General features: G+C 42.8%; 2 protein-coding genes across 2 annotated transcripts; both read left to right on the top strand.

Moving 5' to 3' along the window:
* Nucleotides 1-3,102: 3,102 nt before the first annotated feature.
* Nucleotides 3,103-4,080, top strand: LOC310864400 (P2Y purinoceptor 14; the record flags this gene model as incomplete). Its single annotated transcript, XM_083773094.1, has 1 exon — nucleotides 3,103-4,080. One exon carries the CDS (start codon nucleotides 3,103-3,105, stop codon nucleotides 4,078-4,080), a length of 978 nt encoding a protein of 325 aa, XP_083629220.1.
* Nucleotides 4,081-8,289: 4,209 nt separating this feature from the next.
* LOC310864455 (P2Y purinoceptor 14-like) lies at nucleotides 8,290-16,785 on the top strand (the record flags this gene model as incomplete). Its single annotated transcript, XM_083773142.1, has 5 exons — nucleotides 8,290-8,344; nucleotides 10,029-10,204; nucleotides 11,919-12,187; nucleotides 14,093-14,320; nucleotides 16,257-16,785. Exons 2-5 carry the CDS (start codon nucleotides 10,055-10,057, stop codon nucleotides 16,783-16,785), a joined length of 1,176 nt encoding a protein of 391 aa, XP_083629268.1. The 5' UTR covers nucleotides 8,290-8,344; nucleotides 10,029-10,054.
* Between the last annotated feature and the right edge of the window lie 3,202 nt (nucleotides 16,786-19,987).

Genomic DNA, 19,987 nt, shown 5'->3' on the forward strand with positions numbered 1-19,987 from the left:
TTGAGTGATTTCCATTATTATTATTATTATGTGTGGTACGGTCCCAACCCCTATGGTGTATGAAGTTGTCAGCACATGCAGATAAGTAGGCCACACATCAGGATGAAACCTGATGTCTTTCAGCGTTTCTCAGAAACGGCAATTGAATTGAGCTGAGAAAAAGTAGAAGTCCCGGCCGAGAGTTATAGTCCCTAGAGTTAGATCCCCCTAGAGAGGGATTGCACAACACTATGGACGGTCACATTTAAAATCACCATCTCTTTACTGAGAGAGAAAAGGAGAGATGAGGGACATGAAAAAAGAGTGAGAGAGAGAGACTCCTCCTCTTGTCTCCTTCAGTCTGTTTGTCCAGCAGCTCAACCCAGTAGCCTTGAGCGATGACAACCTGACACATCACATGGTGAGTACACTACATCATTATTTCATTTCTAATCGCATAGAATTCCAGATTGTATGTGTGTTTGTCTGCGAGCGCACTGTGTCGATACGTTTACAATGAAATAAAAATCACTTATTTGATCGATTAGATGGAAGTTATACTATTAGTTCTTCAGAGAACCTCAGAGGACACATAAGTGCGTCGGGCAGATCAACCTCATATCTCCATATTTCAACCTAAAAATAATAATATTCTACTTCTATTCTTCTATACTTCTATTTCTACAAGAGTGTTTGCACAAAAGTAGTGAAATTAGCAGATCTACAAGCTCACAACATGTCACAATGTGACACGTTGTGAACTTGTTAGGTCCGCTATTTTCACTATCTTTTTCTTATAATATAAAACAACGGTTTTGGACATACAAGGTTTCCACCCGACATCGACAATTATAGACTGGAGTCATATACTGTAGACATTAATATGCATTACCATGTAGAATTCAGATGAGTCATATGGAGTCAATACAGTAGTCATGCAGACACGCGAAGCCCAGAGAAATATATATTTTTTTGTTGCATTGTGATGACAACCAAGGCTAAAAGTCACATGCCAAGTATAAAAAGCTAAAGTGAAAACCAGTAGGCTATATATTTAAATGGACTCATAGATTTTGCTGCGCCCCTAAAAAAAACACCTGTGTTTATGATCTCATGCTGCTTGTAAACAACAGTAGGCTACATCACAGCCTGGAATGTCTGGGTTTATTCTACGCAGTCTGGTCTCCAACAGTTCCATTTGGAGCTCAGAAGAACAACATTTTATATGAGAGAGAGAGAGAGAGCCCTTTTATCAGCTTCAATTTGGAGGTATTTCAGTTCCAGTTCTGTCAGCTCACTTATTTGTGTTCTCAAATAAAGAGCCAAAGAGCTGGAGAGACAGGGGGAAAAAAATCACGTAATGCACCTTTAAGACCCCAACCTTTACAGTATTTCTATCACATCCAGTTTTGTGTTACTTTATTTATATATTTTTATATAAATTATCGTATGTACTAATATAATTATATTAGTTGCCTATTTTATTGTTATGTTTATAGCACAGTTGTTGTGCAAACGGGTCCCACCAACATTTTGACGCTTTTGCACGAGTGTAATTGACAATGTTTAAGTTCAAGTTTATGAGATGTTTTAGTGCAGCAGGAGATCTTGAGCAGAGAGGACACCACACGGTTGACTCCAATCCTGTGCGTGCGTGCGTGCGTGCGTGCGTGCGTGCGTGCGTGCGTGCGTGCGTGCGCTTACATCCGTGTACATGCATGCTGGTGTAAAGATATAGTGTGTGATGATAGATAGAAACATTTGATAATGTACAGCAGGGGTTCTCAGCGTTTTTGGCCGGGGAAAACCGGGGATGCTTTGGCAGTGTCTCGGGACCCCCGCCCCGCCCCACCCCGACCCCCAATATAAATTGACTGCTACAATAACCTTAATAATACACCATAAATAAATACTGAAACCAGATATAATCATTAGGGAAGGTGTATTCATGTACTATGTGTACTATTATGTAAACTCTTCATTTCCATTTTCCTGCCATGCAGTTGCAGTTTTTTTTTTTAATAATTTGGCGACCCCCCCCCCCCCCCTCCCCCCCGAGGGGTCTCGACCCACGGGTCGAGAACCCCTGATGTAGAGCAGTGCTACTCAACCCACGGCCCGTGGGCTGCATGCGGCCCCTGCATGATGTATCTGCGGCCCGCCATGGTCATACCAATAAAAGTATAATTAGTTATTTTCATTGTTTTGAACATTGTAGGTATTTGTTCCAAGACAAAGTGATATGGCCAGCCGAGTATTTGTTAATGACTTTCACCTGTGATAATAATATGTTCATTATATACAGTATCTCTTCACGTGTTGTGAATGAAGCCTGTCTGTAGTCTGTTACAAAATAAAAATGTAAACGTTTTAAAATAATACTGACATTTTTAGCTTGTGGCCCTATGGAATTTGACCCCGAAGCCATCTTATGTTGAATAGTCCTGATGTAGAAGAGCATCAACCCACTTTGCTGTCTCAAATGAATTGCTGCACAGAGGGGTATTAAACATAAACATATGGCTGGTGTTTTATGAATGTACCGGTATACGTTTATTTGGGAGGGACGGCGCATGTTAATGAAAACCAATACAATGTCGGATTTAGCAAGATTGCTATAGTTTCCATCCGTAGTCTTTCACCAGACAGTTAGCCTGGCTAATAAGCCAGACCGAATCAGCCGTTGGCAAAACAAAATTGCCTGCCGGACAGTGTGATTTGAGTCTGGCTTATTAGCCAGGCTACCAGACAGTGGCCTTGTGGTTAGAGTGTCCGCCCTGAAACTGGGAGGTCGGGGGTTCGATCCCCAGCCCGCGTCATATACCAAAGACAAAAAATGGGACCCAATGCCTCCCTGCTTGGCACTCAGCATCAAGCGTTGGATTGGGGGTCAAATCAACTAATGATTTAAGTAATTAACGAACTAATTTAACTAATTTTATCCAAGAGATGGATCAAATGCGGAGAACAAATTTCACTGCGGTAACGTGTGTGACTAATCGTACGAGGTTGACTTTGACTTTCTCCGTACAGAAAACGAGCAACGACACAAAAAGAGCACATAATGTGTTCAACGTGAGCGTAAAAACCGCTGTATTTTACGTTCTCTCTTCCCACACAGGCATGGATCGGCTAAACAGCACCCACTTCCCGACTCCGACCAACCAATCGGACTTCAGCAGCGCGTTCACTCGCCAGGTCCTGCCCGCCCTCTACGTGGTGATCTGCGTGCTGGGCGCGTCTCTGAACGGCGTGGCCGCGTGGGTCTTCTTCCGCGTTCCCGGCGACTCCGGCCTTGTGGTCTACCTGAAGAACATGGTGGTGGCCGACCTCCTCATGCTCTCCACCTTCCCCCTGCGGGCGGCCGGCGACCTGGGCGCGGCGGGCGCCGAGAGCTGGCGCCTCCGCGCGGCGGCGTGCCGCTACACGGCCGTGCTCTTCTACTCCTCCATGTATGCGGGCATCGTCTTCATGGGCCTCATTGGCCTGGAGCGCTACGTCAAGATCGTGCGACACTCCTCGGCCTCCTCCTCCTCCTCGCTGCGCCTGCTGCGGAGCGCGGGCGCGGCCAAGCTCCTGTCGCTCCTCACCTGGTCCCTGCTGCTGCTGACCGTTCTGCCCAACGCGGTGCTGACCAGCGAGCCGGCGGACCGCGAGACGTCCCGGCACTGCGTGAGGCTCAAGACTCCGCTGGGCGTGCAGTGGCACCGCGTGTCCACGCTGTTCAGCGTGGCGCTGTTCTGGGCCACCCTGCTGCTCCTGGGGTTCTGCTACGCCTCTATCGCACGCCGCGTGTACCGCTCCGGCCGCCGGCGCGCCTGCCGTGAGTCCGGCCGCAGCATCTTCAGCCTCCTGGCCGTGTTCGCCGTCTGCTTCGTGCCGTACCACGCCTGCCGTGTGCCGTACACGCTCAGCCAGATGCCCGGCGGCGGCGCCGGCGGCTTCAGCCCCGCGAGCCGCTTCCTGCTGTTTCAGCTGAAGGAGGGCACGCTCTTCCTGGCGGCGCTCAACGTGTGCCTGGACCCCGTCGTCTACTTCCTGATGTGTCGCACCTTCAGGGAGTCTCTGCTCCGGAAGCTCCCCGGCGGAGCGAGGAGATAGGACACTCACTCGCCACGGCACAGAGTCTCAGTCGTATGTGGAAGACAAGAGAAGAAAGGGATATGGGAAGGATGAAAGAGGAGATGAAATGAGTAGAGGAGGACATTGTTTCAGTTCTGTTCTGACAGATGGCAGGATTTTCACTTCTCTTTCGCTTATCCAGACATTTCTGATTTATTATAGACAGAAGAGAACACTGAGAACAGGAAGGGAGGGGGGGGGGGCGTTAGAGGTGACAAAGCACACTTTACTGACGTAATTTCTGAAGAATACACGTGCACTCTGGAACCAGAACTGGAAAGTGTGAAAGGGATTGTACGGGGCACTATCTCTCTCACAGGCAAGACAGAACTTGTCATGATCGAAGGCAATGTCAATGCAGTGAGATATCGGGATGAATTTTTGGAGCAAGCGGCGATCCCATATCTCCAGAATCAATATGGGACCAAGACCTATGAGCTTGTAGATCTGCTATTTTTCAATAGCTAAAGCATAACATAATGCTGACACCAAAAGGGGTTCCCGGCCAAAATGGTTTAATACAATTAAGCTATAGACTACCTCGTTGTGAAGGTGACTAATTGACGATAAAAAAACGATATAAAATACAGTTATATAGGGCTGAAGTGAAGTGTTGGGCAGATTAAGCTACATGCAGCTGAGCTACATAGCTTAATTAGCTACATTTTGGTTTTGCTGTAATTGCGGTAGCCTGAGCTACATTAATATTTGTGTACCTCGTCAAGTAGCAAAGCTGCTTGTGGGCCTTCTTTTTTATTTTTAGCTTAGCTACTCAAGTTACAAGCTACAATTATACAAAATATACAATTATAGTAATGTTGATATACCATTGCTGTGTGTTCTTGTACCAGAACAGAGAACACCCTTTGAAAAAGCAAGGAGTGGACTGTTCCTTTTTCTTCCATTCTGATTGCTTTGAGGGCAACAGCCAACAGCTGCCTCTAATTGGCCTCTGATTGGCCAAACCCTAAACCCAGAGTCATCTAGTAAGAGAGTGTCACCTTACTATATTACTCTGCCTAAACCTAACCTCACAGGAAGCCACAGGTTAGTTTTAATGTGCCACAGGTTAGTTTGAATGTGCCATGCATGTTGGGAGGCATGGGTTAGTTTTAGGGCCGATTCATACTCCTATTTTACCGCTGTTTCGGCGCTGTAGTGCCGAAATGATTTCGGCTCGTCAGAAATTTTCAGTAGCACCGAAGAGACGACTTTAGGACGGTACCCGCCCCCCCGAACCTCAAAACGTCAATGATTGTAGGCTCTACAGCGCCGAACCGACTTTTATTCGGCTCTAAAATAGGAGTATGAATCGGCCCTTAACCTGCCATGCGTCGCACGTCGGGAGCCACGGGTAAGTTGTAACCGGTTACGGGTTAGTTGTAACCGACTGATATATGTCCAACGGCTTTACAAGCAAGAAGTCACGCTCAGAACGAGTTATTCTGGTCGCCATTGTCCTGCCTATTGAACCTACCAGGCAGTAGACTAGTAGGCTGCTAGGCTACATTTTCCAGCCTCACTGTGGAGACATATATACCATTGTAGATATAAAATAATTAAACACTGTATGATTTGTATGTCAGATGACAAAATATGATTAACATAACCTTCAACAACATACCATTTCACTTCACGCCCACACTAAGATAAGTGGTCAGTCACATATAATCCAAAAATAATAACATCAAATATTCCATTGGCTGTCGTCTTGGTCTTTGGAAGAGTGCTGACCTATAGCCCCAGACCCTATGCTCATTCTGAGGGAATGTATCGGTGCATGCTGACCATAGACTGTAAAACAATATGGACAAAGCGTTCACCGGGTCTGATATGGATGTAAAATGAAGCCAGTCAGTCCTTGTATTGTAAATCGCCATCTTTCTAGATCCGTTTGGGCCCAGCTGGCCCTTCTTCTTAGTTGGTTTTTATTTTGACTCGAACGGGGGGTGGCTCCCGTTCATAAACTGTAACGGTAGCCACGCCCCTCAGAACATACGCGACTTTATGGTAATTATTTTAATAAATGGGACCATAACTTTCCAAAAAGAATATTATGACATGAGAAATGAGACTTTAAACTAGTGACTGGAAGCAGAAAGTTTTCATGACCATGTTTATTAAGGTAATACAGTCTAGGTGAAGTTAGGCCCAAATACATGGACCTCTATGGGGATATGGGTTTTTTTTGGGCCCAATGACAGCGCCACAGGCCCACAACAGGCCATTATATGAACTTTCAGGATGTCCTGATTTCCTTAGTGGCTTCACAAAATATCTGTCTGACTGCCCCCCTGATGCTGACCCAACACTGCAGAAGTGTTTAATGTAGGTCTACAGTTTTGTAATAATCAAAATCTAGTAGCCAAAGTTTTCAAATTAATGTATAGTGGAGTAGAAGTGCAATATTTGGAACATTTTGGAATTTGGTGTGTGTGTGTGTGTGTGTGTGTGTGTGTGTGTGTGTGTGTGTGTGTGTGTGTGTGTGTGTGTGTGTGTGTGTGTGTGTGTGTGTGTGTGTGTGTGTGTGTGTGTGTGTGTGTGTGTGTGTGTGTGTGTGTGTGTGTGTGTGTGTGTGTCGTGTTGGCTGAGAAGGCACTTGATCTCGCCTCTGCACTTGTGGTTTTGACAGGAGTTTCAGTATGACAATGTAATGGTGCATCTCCTCCCCTACAACTACAGTATAGTCGCAACCCACACCAATGCAACTCCTTGCAACTGCCATTGGGAATAATGGTTGCATGCAAGGAGTTGCATAGGCGAATCATCTGTGTGGTTTGGGCTTTACACACACATTTGCACTCAAAGAACTACAATGGAAACTCTTGAGCTTTTTGTGTTTTATCATTTTGATATGTACAAGCTGTCTGTCAATAGAAATGGCAATCAATCTATCAATGTGCAGAAGGGGGTCATGCCCTTCTCGAATCAACCTTGCCTAGCACATTCACTCACAACGTCAATGAGGTATGAGTGAGTAACCAAAGTATAACAAGTCTTGCAATTTCTTCATTATTTGAAAAAATAATTACTGGACAACAACTTTCTATTATTATATTCTTTATCCCACGATTTGTTTCACCCAGTGCCAATTATCTAATGTAATCCTGGCCGCTACACTCCCTCTGCCAACCTGGGGAGAGCAACGGACTGACCTCATACTTAATTCTATGCATGAGGAGTCCAAGCCGCTTATTTTTACCTGACGTAGGAGTTTCCCCGGGTGGACGTAGCGCGCGGAAGGAACACGTGCTTTTTTCTTTTCCCCTCCATCAGGCGCCCCGGCTGGCCAGGGGGAGGCAGTTTTAGAGACCAGCATTACGGCATGTTTTTTCTTTTTGTGAGGGTACCCTAGGCTATAGGGTCACGGGGAGAACATGCAAACTCCACACATAGAAAGGTCCTTTTGCTTTTTTATATGGTCTTATCTTTACAGTCACAGTATGTGTACCTTCATAAAACACAGCCCAGTCAGCAGAGATGCTGCTATTATAGAGGGAACTGATGGCTAGAAAGTAGGGGTGTAACGATACATTTTACCACGATACGATATTTTTCACGATACATGGTTGACGATACGATACTTGGACGATATTGGTTCATTATGACGATATGATACGATTCAATGATTTGAAATTGAAACTAGTAACTATAACTATTTAAAATACATTGACATTATTTTAAACTGAGTAATGAATCCCCTCTTTTTCTTTTATCTTCTAAAAATTGCTAAATACCATGCACAAAAATGTAGTATTGATACAATAGCAAAACGATTCGATACCGATTATTTGCATTGTAAAACGACACGATACGATACATAATCAATGTTGCTCTTTTCATTTTTCAATATACTTCGATTCATGAAATGAAAATAGATTTTTCGATGCAGTTACTATATCGTTACACACCCCTATAGTAGAAAGTGTATTTATTGTTAGTTTTGTTAACACGGAGAAGTTACATACTATAAGGCCATTGAATTATATAACCAGTTTTTGGTGTTGTGTAATGTGCCGTGTGAAGGTTTCAGTAATGAATGTGCATACATGCAGTATGTGTATGTGGTTTGTTCTGTTGCTTTACCACAGTATAGCAGAGGGAAGTTGTGGACAGGCAGACAGAGAACAGTACAAGGGTATTTGCATGAGTAGACACACGTACTAAGGGACAGGCTTCACTTCACAAGGAAAACCTGCTTCATCTAGAAGGGAGATACACACACATCAACATTGACTGGCAGGTGAGTTGTTACTATCATATTGTCACATTATGCAACCATGTATACATTTTAGAACACCATAATATTATCGTTTCCATATTAACTCAAATTATTATTTACTTTCTGAATAGACACAGGATATTTTCAATATATTATAACTGAAATTGAAAATAACTGATCAAGAGTGAGCTGGTTATATTTCTAACTGTGCAATTGTGATATTTCTATGTGTTCCATGGTGGAAGCTGGTACTGTACAACATTTCAGACATGGGTGTAAATAAAAAACCCTGTCTGTCTGCAATAGAGCCCATCAGTGTGTGAGCTAGTTTCTATAATTTTTTTAGTCTTTGTAGTATTTCTACTCGCCCAGTACCTGCTCAATTCTGGGATGTGCATTTACACTTTAATTTAGGTCCAACGTGTAAATGGTAAATAAATAAAAATAAATGGTGCATTTATTATAGAGCATTTATCCAAGGCGCTTTACAGAGATCGTCCATTACATTCATGCACCGATGGTATAGAGTCTTGGCTCAATTAAGGACCCTTCGACGCTAAAAGCTCTGGGGGAGCCACTTTACCTCTGAACCACTGCCGTCCCACATGTCACTCTATTACATGTACAGTTGTGGTCATTATTACATAAAGACTGTAATACATTGCAAAATATGACTGACATATGACCGTTTCGTGGTTGGTTGGACAAAAATCCTCTCTCCATCCACTACCATGTTTTTCAGTTGCTTCATATTGATATTCCGTGCACTCAATTGGTATTTTAAACTTGGTGTCAGTAAAAAGGAACATCACAGGCGCAGCACAGTGACTGGGCAAATCATCGTGACTGGGCAAATCATCGTGACTGGGCAAATCATCGTTTGTTTTTAGTGTTTTTCCAAAAATTATGTTTTTAGCAAATTCAATATAAACAAGGCGGAACAAGGCAGAAAGAGCCTGCTGGTTAGTCAGTCAGGGAATTGGCTTATTGTCGGTATATCAGCCAGTAACACAGGGGACGGGAGTCTGTCCCCGTAACAATGCACTAGACGGCTGGAGCCCTGGGAGATGGATTGCCACACCTGCCATTAGTTCCCAGTAGCCTACTTCCTGCACAACTTGCTACGCCCAAGCCATGCTACTCATATACGCTGAGTTGGCGGTGCCCAGGATCGAACCCACGACCTTTGTGGTCCAACAGGGCGAGAGCTCTATACCGACTGAGCTACTCGAATAAGTAAGGATTTCCTAAAAAGAAAAGAGAAACAATGAATGGACTCATACAAAAACATACCCTCTCCATATGAATCACTTATGACACTATAAGTGTGACCTGCATGTGCCCTCTGCCTGCATTTTCTTAGTTTAATTAGAACATTTCTGTGCGTCTATCTTTGGTCAGGAGGAGGAACTGCAACCAACAAGTCCTGCTCTGGCTGCTCATTGTAACTAAAATGTATTTACTGTAGAAAGTTCTGTTAAATGTTTGGATGGCCATCCCTGCAGCCCTGCTACTGATTTTGTTTTGCTTATCCCACATTTTTTAGGGGAAAACAATCTATATATAGGCCCTAGTCGAAAATGCAAGAAATAATTCTGCCATATAAAGTCAGAATTGTGAGATTAAATCTCATAGTTTTGACAATGACATACTGTATATATTGAACACTTCAACACACATAAATATGCCTACTGTATATTGCTAGTTGCTACATTAGGTTTATCCAGAATCATGGCCCACCTTGTGGGAGTGGGAGGAGCCAACATGACCAACTTCCTGTCTTTTAACCAATCATTGGACACAAACCAGACAGCCGCCTGTGCTGTGATTGACACCTCAGCCCATCCATTCTTCATGTTGGTGTGTGGTCTGGTGTTCCTGGTGAGTAGCGTTGTTTTTGGCAGCACATTTAGATTTTAGTTTTAGTTAAAGTCTCTTGAATAGTCTTCATTTTGTTTTAGTCACATTCACCTGGAATGTTTTAGTGTTAGTCTAGTTTTAGTCGACTAAATCTAGAGTTGATTTAGTCTGCTAAAATGTATTTTGGTGGACCTTGATGCCGTCGTAATGACAGTTTTTACACTTGCTGAAAATAGCCGATCTACAAGCTCACAATGCGTCGCAACCAGGGGGGCAGTCAGCCAGATATTTCGTGAAGCCTCATTTGAAATCGGTAGTTCATAATAATGGCCTGTTGTGGCGCTGGACTGGACCCAAAAAGCCCCATAGCTCCATAGAGGCCCATGTATTTTGGCCCAACTTCACCTAGACTGTATTACCTTAATAAACATGGTCATGAATACTTTCTTCTTCCAGTCACTAGTTTAAAGTCTCATTTCTAATGTCATAATATTCTTTTTGGAAAATTATGGTCCCATTAATTAAAGAAATTACCATAAAGGAAAAAAAACATCGCGTATGTTCTGAGGGGCGTGGCTACCGTTACAGTCTATGATCGGGATTCCCCTCCCACTCGAGTCAAAATAAAAACCAACAGAGAAGAAGGGGGGAAGTCCCGCCTCGTTGTCTGGGCAGCTAATGGCCAGCTGGTCCAAAACGGAGCCAGCCAATGGCCAGCTGGTACCAAACGGATCTAGAAAGATGGCGACTTACAGTGCAGGAATAACAGGCTTCATTTTACGTCCATGTTAGACCCGGCGAACGCTTTGTCCATATTTTTTACAGTCTATGGTCGCAACGCACGCATTGTGTAAAATGACTTGTTTCTTTTACTTATAAAGGATCTCTTGTCCACTAGTCTAGTCACTTCCTAACATTTTAGTCAAATTGTTATTTGTTGACAAAATTGTCAATATATTTAGTCTTAGTTTTAGTCTTAGTTTTCATTTTGTTTCCATTTAGTTTTCGTCAATGGAAAAAGGTAGTCGACGGAAGATTTTCATCATAGTTTTAGTTTTAGCCTAGTTCCTCCACATGCCAGAATAGTACCTCTCAGTCCTGGCATAGTAGTTCCAGAGTGGTTCCAACGGATTGTGTGGCCCTGGTCTTTCCCTGGTGGGTCTGATCGAGGGTAGCTACTGGGACGTGTAAGTCGGGACTTGATCACCTTGACTTGATCACTGGGTCACCCGAGTGAGGGGTATGATGTTCGCGAGACCCGAAACTCAGATGATTGGAATACATCACTGAGGATACATCCCAGTTGCATCCATGCGATGTATTTTCGTTCTCCAGGCATACTTAAAACTGTTTAGTAGCCAAAAACGTCAAGACGTCTAATTGCCTATTAACTAATGGATGCCATGGGCGTAAAGACGTCTTCCCTTGGGAATTAAAAAAATATGTTTTTTTTTTTTTTTTTTCATCTATATTTTGAAAATTCCTCTAATCTGGTGTACAGGTGATTTCTTTCTTTATAATGGGAGAATTGGCACTCCACCAGGTGGCGCTGAAGTAGTTTTAATGAACTGGTGGGCGTGTCCACATAAAAGCATGATTTTAACAAATACTGTACACTTTTTGGAAAAAGTTCTTCCTCCTTATATTATAATAATACCTGATGATGTGTTAGGGTGGAAAAGAATTGTGGCACTCTACATTTTCTGTATCTGTATCTTGTCTATTGCCATTACAGGTTGGCTTGGCCCTGAACGGATTTACCCTGAAGGTATATTTCTATCACGCTGAACAACGCCGGGCGTCCTCCAGCAGCGTGATGGTCTACCTGAAGAACCTCACGATCGCAGACTTCCTCCTCTGCCTGTGTCTGCCGCTCCGCGTCTGCAACTACGCCTACAGCCACAACGTCACCGTCAGGATGGTCTACTGCACCGTCGGAGCCGCCACCTTCTACCTCAACATGTATATCAGCATCCTGTTCATGGGATACATCGCTGCCACCAGGTATACTGTCTGTCTGGATTGCAGTGTTGTTTTTACATCCACTAAAACTTAAGACGAAAAATCTACAAGCTCACAACACGACGCATCAGCAAGTGTAAAAAACACTCATTACGACGGCATCAAGGCCTGCCGAAATACATTTTAGTCGACTACATCAACTGTAGATTTAGTCGACTAAAATCGTATGACATTTAGTCGACTAAAACTAGACTGAAACTAAGACATTCCAGTTGACTAAAATGTGACTAAAACTAAATGGAGTTTCAGTCCAAAGACTATGACTGAATTAAAATAGAAATTTGCTGCCAAAAACAACACTGGTCTGGATGACAGATTGGGAGGTTGGGCTGTTAGCTGGTAGATTAGACACATTTGTATACCATATCAGTCCAACTGTCTCAGAGGAGACACTGTGTAGTACAGGGGTGCCTCAAGGAACAGTCAGCTCCTCTTTTCTGTTTACCTTGTACACGGACGACTGTGTCAGCTCACATCCAAATCAGTTTGTTATCAAGTTTTCCGATGACACCGTGATACTTAGTCTGCTCGAGAGCGATAATAACATCCTCAGCCATACAGAGGGAGTAAACAAGTACTGTTTATAGAGTGGTGTGATCTACACCATCTGAAAATAAATGTAAACAAAACAGAGGAGGTCATAGTGGACCCCAGGTCGGCAGTTCCATAGGAGACCACAGTGTTATTAGTGTCCATGACCATAACATCAAACAGGTCCCCTCGTATAAATATCTGGGAGTACAGATCGACGAGGACCTGAGCTGGCACACGCATGTTACAACACTGTGTTCTAAGATACACCAGCGTCTACACTTTCTCAGAAGACTTAGGCTTTTTGGAGTCAGTGTAAATATCATGTTGACCTTTTACAGCTACGTAGTATAGAGTCAATCCTAAGATACGGTATGTCCAGCTGGTTTGGCAATCTAACTGTGAAATACAAATCTCAAATAAGTAGGCTAGCAAACATGGCTGGGAAGATCATGGGCATGTCCACCCCCCCCCCCCCCCCCCATCACTCCCCAGGCCATCTTTGAACAAGCAGTGTTGAGACAGGCTCGGAATATTGTGTCTGACCCCTTGCATGTATTGTACCGAGAGTACGAGCTAATGTAGGAGGTATAGAACTCCACTGTGTGTGTATAATAGATTTAAACACTCTTTTGTTCCCCTGTCAATCAAAATGCTCAATCAGAGATTGCCAAATGCACTTTAATGACTTTTCAGGGTTTGCCAAAAGCACTTTTTTGACTATAGTTGCACTTTATCAAGGGAATGTGTGCAATATCTCTGTTTTGTGTAAATAGGTGTTTCATGGTGTTTTTCCTTTTCGTATGTGAACGTGTCTGTTATTTGTATGCAGCTGTGACTCTGTCTCCAAGACAGATTTCTCCCAAGGGAGACAAATAAAGACAACCTTGAACCTTGAGTATAGGTTAGATGACAGTAACAGTAGTTTAGGTCAAACAAATTAAATTGCATTTAATGGGGATAGCATAACAACACAAGAACAGGATTTTACAACCCAATTAATGGTATTGAATGAAACCTTTGAATTATGACAATGTTTTCATAGCCTACTAACACAGAAAAAAGGCTATTAAACACCAACTAATTTAATAACACATCATATATATATATATATATATATATATATATATATAGTATAGTATAGTAATAACACATAATATGCTGACAAATATTAATAACGCGTGGCTCATTAGTGTGTTTGCCCTAACAGGGCAACCAGACTATTGTTATTGTAAATGAGGATACTTTGCTGCACTACTCCTCCCACAGTTTTTGCCGCACACAGCAAAGATTTAAAAGTTATGATGGACTGTAATAACATGTGATAACCCATACTGGGCTCATTCTGACCACCAGATATCTGAAGATCGTGCAGCCTTCGGCATCTAATCCCCTGCAGAAGGTCCGCGTTGCGCATGTCATCTCCGTGGTCACCTGGTGTTCTCTCCTGGCCCCGATGGGAGCCTACGTCGCCATGTTCATCCTGACCGTACAGCCCATGAGGACCCTGCACTTACCGGGAGCTGGGAGCTGTGATGCTCTTCACGGCCCTCACATGAGCCTGCTGTACAAAATCATCCACATGTAGGTACATTAGGTTAGAACTTGTCTTATGGAACATACTGTATACATAGTTCTCCACTCTGGTCCTGCATGGGAACCTATAGAAACCGGCAGTCTTTTAAACCTATAAACTCAGCCTTGCGTGGTCTGAACACAGGCTCCGATTACACTGCTTATACATAAACCAGCTTTTCCAGTGTTTCTTATTCATAGACAATGTCTGAGGGTTACGGTAAGCATGTGTAGTGATGCGTAGGACTGAACCCCCAGTCTCCCACTCGCCAGACCGACACATGCACACCCTGTCGTGCCAACAGGCCTGAGCAGGATTCGCAGGGGTGTTGTGGGCCAGGTCTTGGCTGGGTGCTACAATTAGCCCTTCGCTAAGTCCCTCCCCAACCCATCCTTGTCCAATAGGCACGTTAGCAGCGAAGAAAGCTTGACCTGCATAGCAACCGTCGCTAAACTATTTGGATTGGCATTGGTCAATCGCTTTTTTTGGGGTGGGATTTAGTGAAGGGCTAATTGTAGTGACTAGAAACTCGACTGGCCTTTGGCCCGGTCTCTATTCTAGTTCCACGCGTCATTGGCTCCCTTGCGACGTTGCACTGGTAATTGTAGTGAGCAAGGAAGGTGTTGGTATGACTAATAATGAGTGTGATTGAGAATAGGGTTTACGGTGTAAGTGCAGACGGGACAGTAGATTGAAATAAGATAGCATTTGTTGTGTATTGTCATTTTGTGTGACAGTGTTTGTAGCAAAGAGTAAGAAAGGCTAAACGTAGTAGAATGAATATGACAGAGTATATAGTATGAACATGAACAGTGAAACAGTAATGAGGAGCAATTTAGTGTTGCATCACTGTGTACTGTACTGTACTGTACTGTACTGTACTGTACTGTACTGTACTGTACTGTACTGTACTGTACTGTACTGTACTGTACTGTACTGTACTGTACTGGCCTGGCTAATAAGCCAGACTCAAATCACACTGTCGTGTGTTATTTGAGTCTGGAGATGCTGTGTATTTGACGCAATTGGTCAGAGCTACTGTCAGTCAAAGGTCTCAAGCATTGAACGTCATTGTACCAAAGCCCGCCCATATTGCATACCGTGTCCCGATTGGCCACACCAGTTCTCTGGTGTAGGAAATGGGCGTACAATTGAGCCTCTCCAGACCGTAATCCGCCGGCTGATTCAGTCTGGCTTATTAGCCAGGCTAGTACTGTACTGTAGGCCTACTATACCATACTGTGCTGTGCTGTGGTGTACTGTGTTATAATGTACTGTACCGTACCGTACTTATTACTTAACAATGGTTGCGGAACGTGTTTGAACGTGTGTGTGCTGAGAGAAGTTGTGACAAAGCTCCATGGAGGGGATTGGAGGGGGTCATCTATTGTAGTAGAAATGATGCGCAGGAGCTGGAATTGACCTGTCGTGCCAATAGGGCTGATGAGGTGGGAGGCTGGGGTTCAATCCCCGCTCCTGTAGCATCACTACACATGCATATTGTTTTTTAATGTTCATTATGTCTTTCCTACAGTGAATCTGCATGTTTTCACAGGTGTTTTATTTTTTATTTAATTTACTCCCTTGGGTTGCAGCAACTCGTTTTCAAGGGGGTCCTCGGGGCACAACATACAACGTACAACAAAACAATACAGCAACAAACGATAATAACATACACAAAGGCTCTTCCCCATCACAAACCCACCACAAACCCACTACATACTCGTAAACCCAGAGTTTCATTGAAAAAATGAAATAAATAAAATATACAACAACAATGCTAGAAGTGAGTCATTCAATGCAATAAACAAGTATGACGCCAATAGGATATAGTCTCAGACAACACAAAAGAGCAATCAAAAACAAGAACAGCTAGATATAAGATGAACTAATAATGCATTTTTTTGGTTGGTCAATTCCATTCTGCTCCGTATCTGTTTACAGTTTCTCAGCGGTCATCTTCGTCTCTGTCCTGGTCTCTCTCATCTACTTCTACCATGGCACGGTGCAGAGACTGACGTTGGCCCAGAGAAGTCAGCCAGGGGGTGGAGGAGCACAAGGCGTTGGCGGAGTGTCGTCCTCGGGAACGCTAAGGCGCTGTAAAAAGCTATCCCGGTGTCGGAGGAACATGCTGTTCCTGGTGGCCGTGTTCTGTGTGTGCTTCGTTCCGTACCACCTCGTGCGCCTCCCCTATGCCTTCCTGTCTCACAGGCGCAGCTTGTGTCAGAGCTTCTTCTACCTGAAGGAGTTCAGCCTCATGCTGTCGATTCTGAACATCTGCCTGGATCCGCTCATCTATTTCATCTTCTGCAAGGCCTTCCGCGCCCGGCTGAGCCTCAGCAAGAAGAAGAGGGCGTCCCAGGACTCGCAGCCGGACTCAAGCCGAGTGCTCACTGGGGAGAGGACAACAAGCATGATGATGATGACGACCATGACAAAAGTGGAGAGGAAGTCTGACCATGAGGAAGGTTGAGAGTAAGATTTTTGCCCTGAAACTAAGATGAGCCAGTGTCCTTATAGTCTCTGATAGAAGGACCACACGTGTTGAACTGTGTCAGTCAAACCTTTGCTGTCATGTGCACAAACGTTCATAGAGAGCAAAATGTCTTACCTGAGCATATTTGTTCATAGAACATATAGGGCTCCATTTTCGTCACCGCTTAGTGCTTACCCTTATCCCTAAACTTCTTTGCCTATTTTTTTACTATTTTGCAAAACATTTTTGAATAGTTAAAATGGTCAGTCTACAAGCTCACAACGTGTCAATGTAGATTGGCTAGTTGAACTATTCAAAAATGTTCTTCAAAATAGTAAAAAAAAATGCAAAGAAGTTTAGGGATAAGGGGTTTAGCGGTGACGAAAATGGAGCCCATAAAGTGCTCCACATTTCCCTCATACTTATTCGTTCCGTTTATATGATGTGGAATCCAGAGACTATCCATGTTAGTCTCAGCTGATATCAGTAGAATATAATGCAGCTGGTAACATGCAGTACCTTTACTTATGTACTATTTTTAGGTATTTGTACTTTACTTGAGTATTTCCAATTTCTCAACAACAAAAATGATATTTGAATTGAGTGAAATCACTGAAAATTTACAAAAACAAAAGATCACGGCACTCCATCTTTAATCAAATATTTATCTGACCATTTGAGATAGCCTACAGGGCCAGGCAATGGCATATTTTATGAGGAACAACATAAAATGAACAGTGTCTTGTCTGTCACATCACATGCAAAAGCAGAGATGTTTCTGTGGCTACCATGATGAGGGAGACTTTCTGTTTAAACGGCCCACATGTGCGTTCCTTGGCCGATTAATTGCTAACGTTCTTAATGGCGATTTCATCGATTTTAGATTAACATCCCTAAACTGGATGAATGTTTTTTTGTAAATAGTCTGAAGCTTTTAAAGTTGTATTACTTTATGAATCTTTTGTTGTATGAATCTTTTGTATATTTTCATTATATATTTTTTATATATTTATTTTCATTGCAAAATAAAAACGAATAAATGTACTGATGACATGACAACCAGAGAACAGAATAATGGACAAACAAACTGGACAACCATAGGAGGAACTTAAGCCATCTTCTCTCTAATCTACTATCTACTTCCACACATTGTAGTTGCTGCATTTCCATCCACAGCACAAACCCCAGCAAGTATATAACATTACTCTGAAAGAAGTAACTCAAGTTGTCTTAATTGTCAGTTGTCACACCAGTGTTAGTTGTCTACGGTTTTTCAGAAGAATATGGAGTTACATACAATATGGAGCATGTGTCTCCACAGTAAGCTGAATTATAAAAAAAGTGTGAATGGAGTTTCTAGGTGAAAGTGACTTTTTGACCCTGCCATTGAGCCCCATTATACATTTCTCAAATTTGAAAGTGCTATATTTCTAAAACTAAAACTGTCCACCATAAGACGAACCTAAATAGGTTTGAATGGGGTTTCTATAGTGTAAGTATGTAGGACTAGTACTAGCATGCCAAAGTTTATGCATTGAAGTTATGATTATTTATTTTTACGACGGAAGCCTGGTGTGTCCTTTCTGAAAGTCAGAAAACTGCAGATCTACAAGCTCACAACGCGTCACCCTGCGACGGGCTGTGAGCTTGTAAATCCGCTATTTTCAGAGCGCTCAACCAATCAGGGCACGGATTCCTCTCAACCAACCATAGCACAGCACTGCCAGTTTGGACGTCGCAGAAACATGACGCAATCCAAGCCTTACGTCACCACCTCCTGGTCCATTGGTCCAATCAGGTTTCTCGATTTTCAGAGGGTAAGGGGTTTCCACTTTTTCAAATCGACACTGCAGCGCCAGCGCCTGTCAGAGCGTCTGTTTAAAAAGTAACGATACTATTGTTATATTAATTAATAATACTATATCAAACTCAAACTGTTATATTTTAAACATGGACGGCAACCTGGACTACAAGTTTAGGTTAAATATGAATCAGAATAACTACGTGCGTAATATCGATAGAATCACGAGGAAGGTATGTATGAGTGTAGTAAGCTAAGTGCTAACGTTAGCTCCGTTAGTACGTACATTATATTAAAAATGTCACGTGAGAATTCTGCATTTGATTTGAATCAGACAATATTCATGCAATGAAACTTTAGTCACATTGAGAACCTGTCCATTTGACTTCACAGTATGCAGGACTGAGTGATGATGTGAATGTGGACCTGGACCTGCGAAAGACGTCCAATAAAGGTGACTAAAATGTGAAATGTCTACCTACTCTGTTCCTTCTGCTACCGCGTCTCAGTGACATTATGTAGATGCTTTTAAACGGAGCCTTATATTCTATTACATGGCTCTGCTTTTAAAAAAGTGACTAAAGACTTTTAGCAAGGCATTTGCCTAGTTGGACTTGTATTTGAATCTTTTAGCTGTTTAGGTGATCACAGAATATTTTCATTGTTTTTATTATTTTATTCTTGTAGAACTTTGAGATTTGTTTCAAATGTAAAGTGCATTATAAATAAAATGTTTTATTATTATAATAATAATTATTATTATATGATTTAATGAGCACAAATTGCATGTGTTGTGTTGGAATATAGGCTACTTTGAAAATGTCATGACATAAATTGGGTACATTTTCGCTAATCAAAAAGGATTTATTCAAGGCCAAATTTACACACACATACACACACATTTTTTTCTTCTCTTTCTTTTTTTTTTTATTGCTGTGAGAACACAGGTTGGGATTGATTTGTACCGACATGTACATTACTCAGTGGTTGTTTACTTGTCTGTTCCTACTATTCTCTGTTTTGTATTTCATGTTCTGCCCTATCCTTGGATGATGAAGTGCTCTGTCGCCACATACGCAAGGGCCAGTTGAAGATGTCACTGTTGGAACCAAATGTAAGGTTTGGGTAGTAGAGGTAGTCGTGTGGTTGATGTAAACTGCCCAATTTTCAACAACTTTTGACAGACAGTGACAGTGTGTATGTATGAGTGCTGACTGCTGCTTGCCTAACAGAATTATGTATTATCATTAGAGCTGGCATCACTGGTCAAACAGCTGGTCAAACTAATACATTTAATCAATTATAAAAATATAAATAAGGCCTGGGCCGTAGCTCAGCGGTCCAGGCACCTTGGCTGATAATCCAGTCTGGCAGTGTGCCGCGGGTTCGACTCCCGAT

Source organism: Protomyctophum parallelum (assembly GCF_964188405.1).
Source record: "Protomyctophum parallelum genome assembly, chromosome: 9".
In the NCBI taxonomy this organism is placed as follows: domain Eukaryota; kingdom Metazoa; phylum Chordata; class Actinopteri; order Myctophiformes; family Myctophidae; genus Protomyctophum; species Protomyctophum parallelum.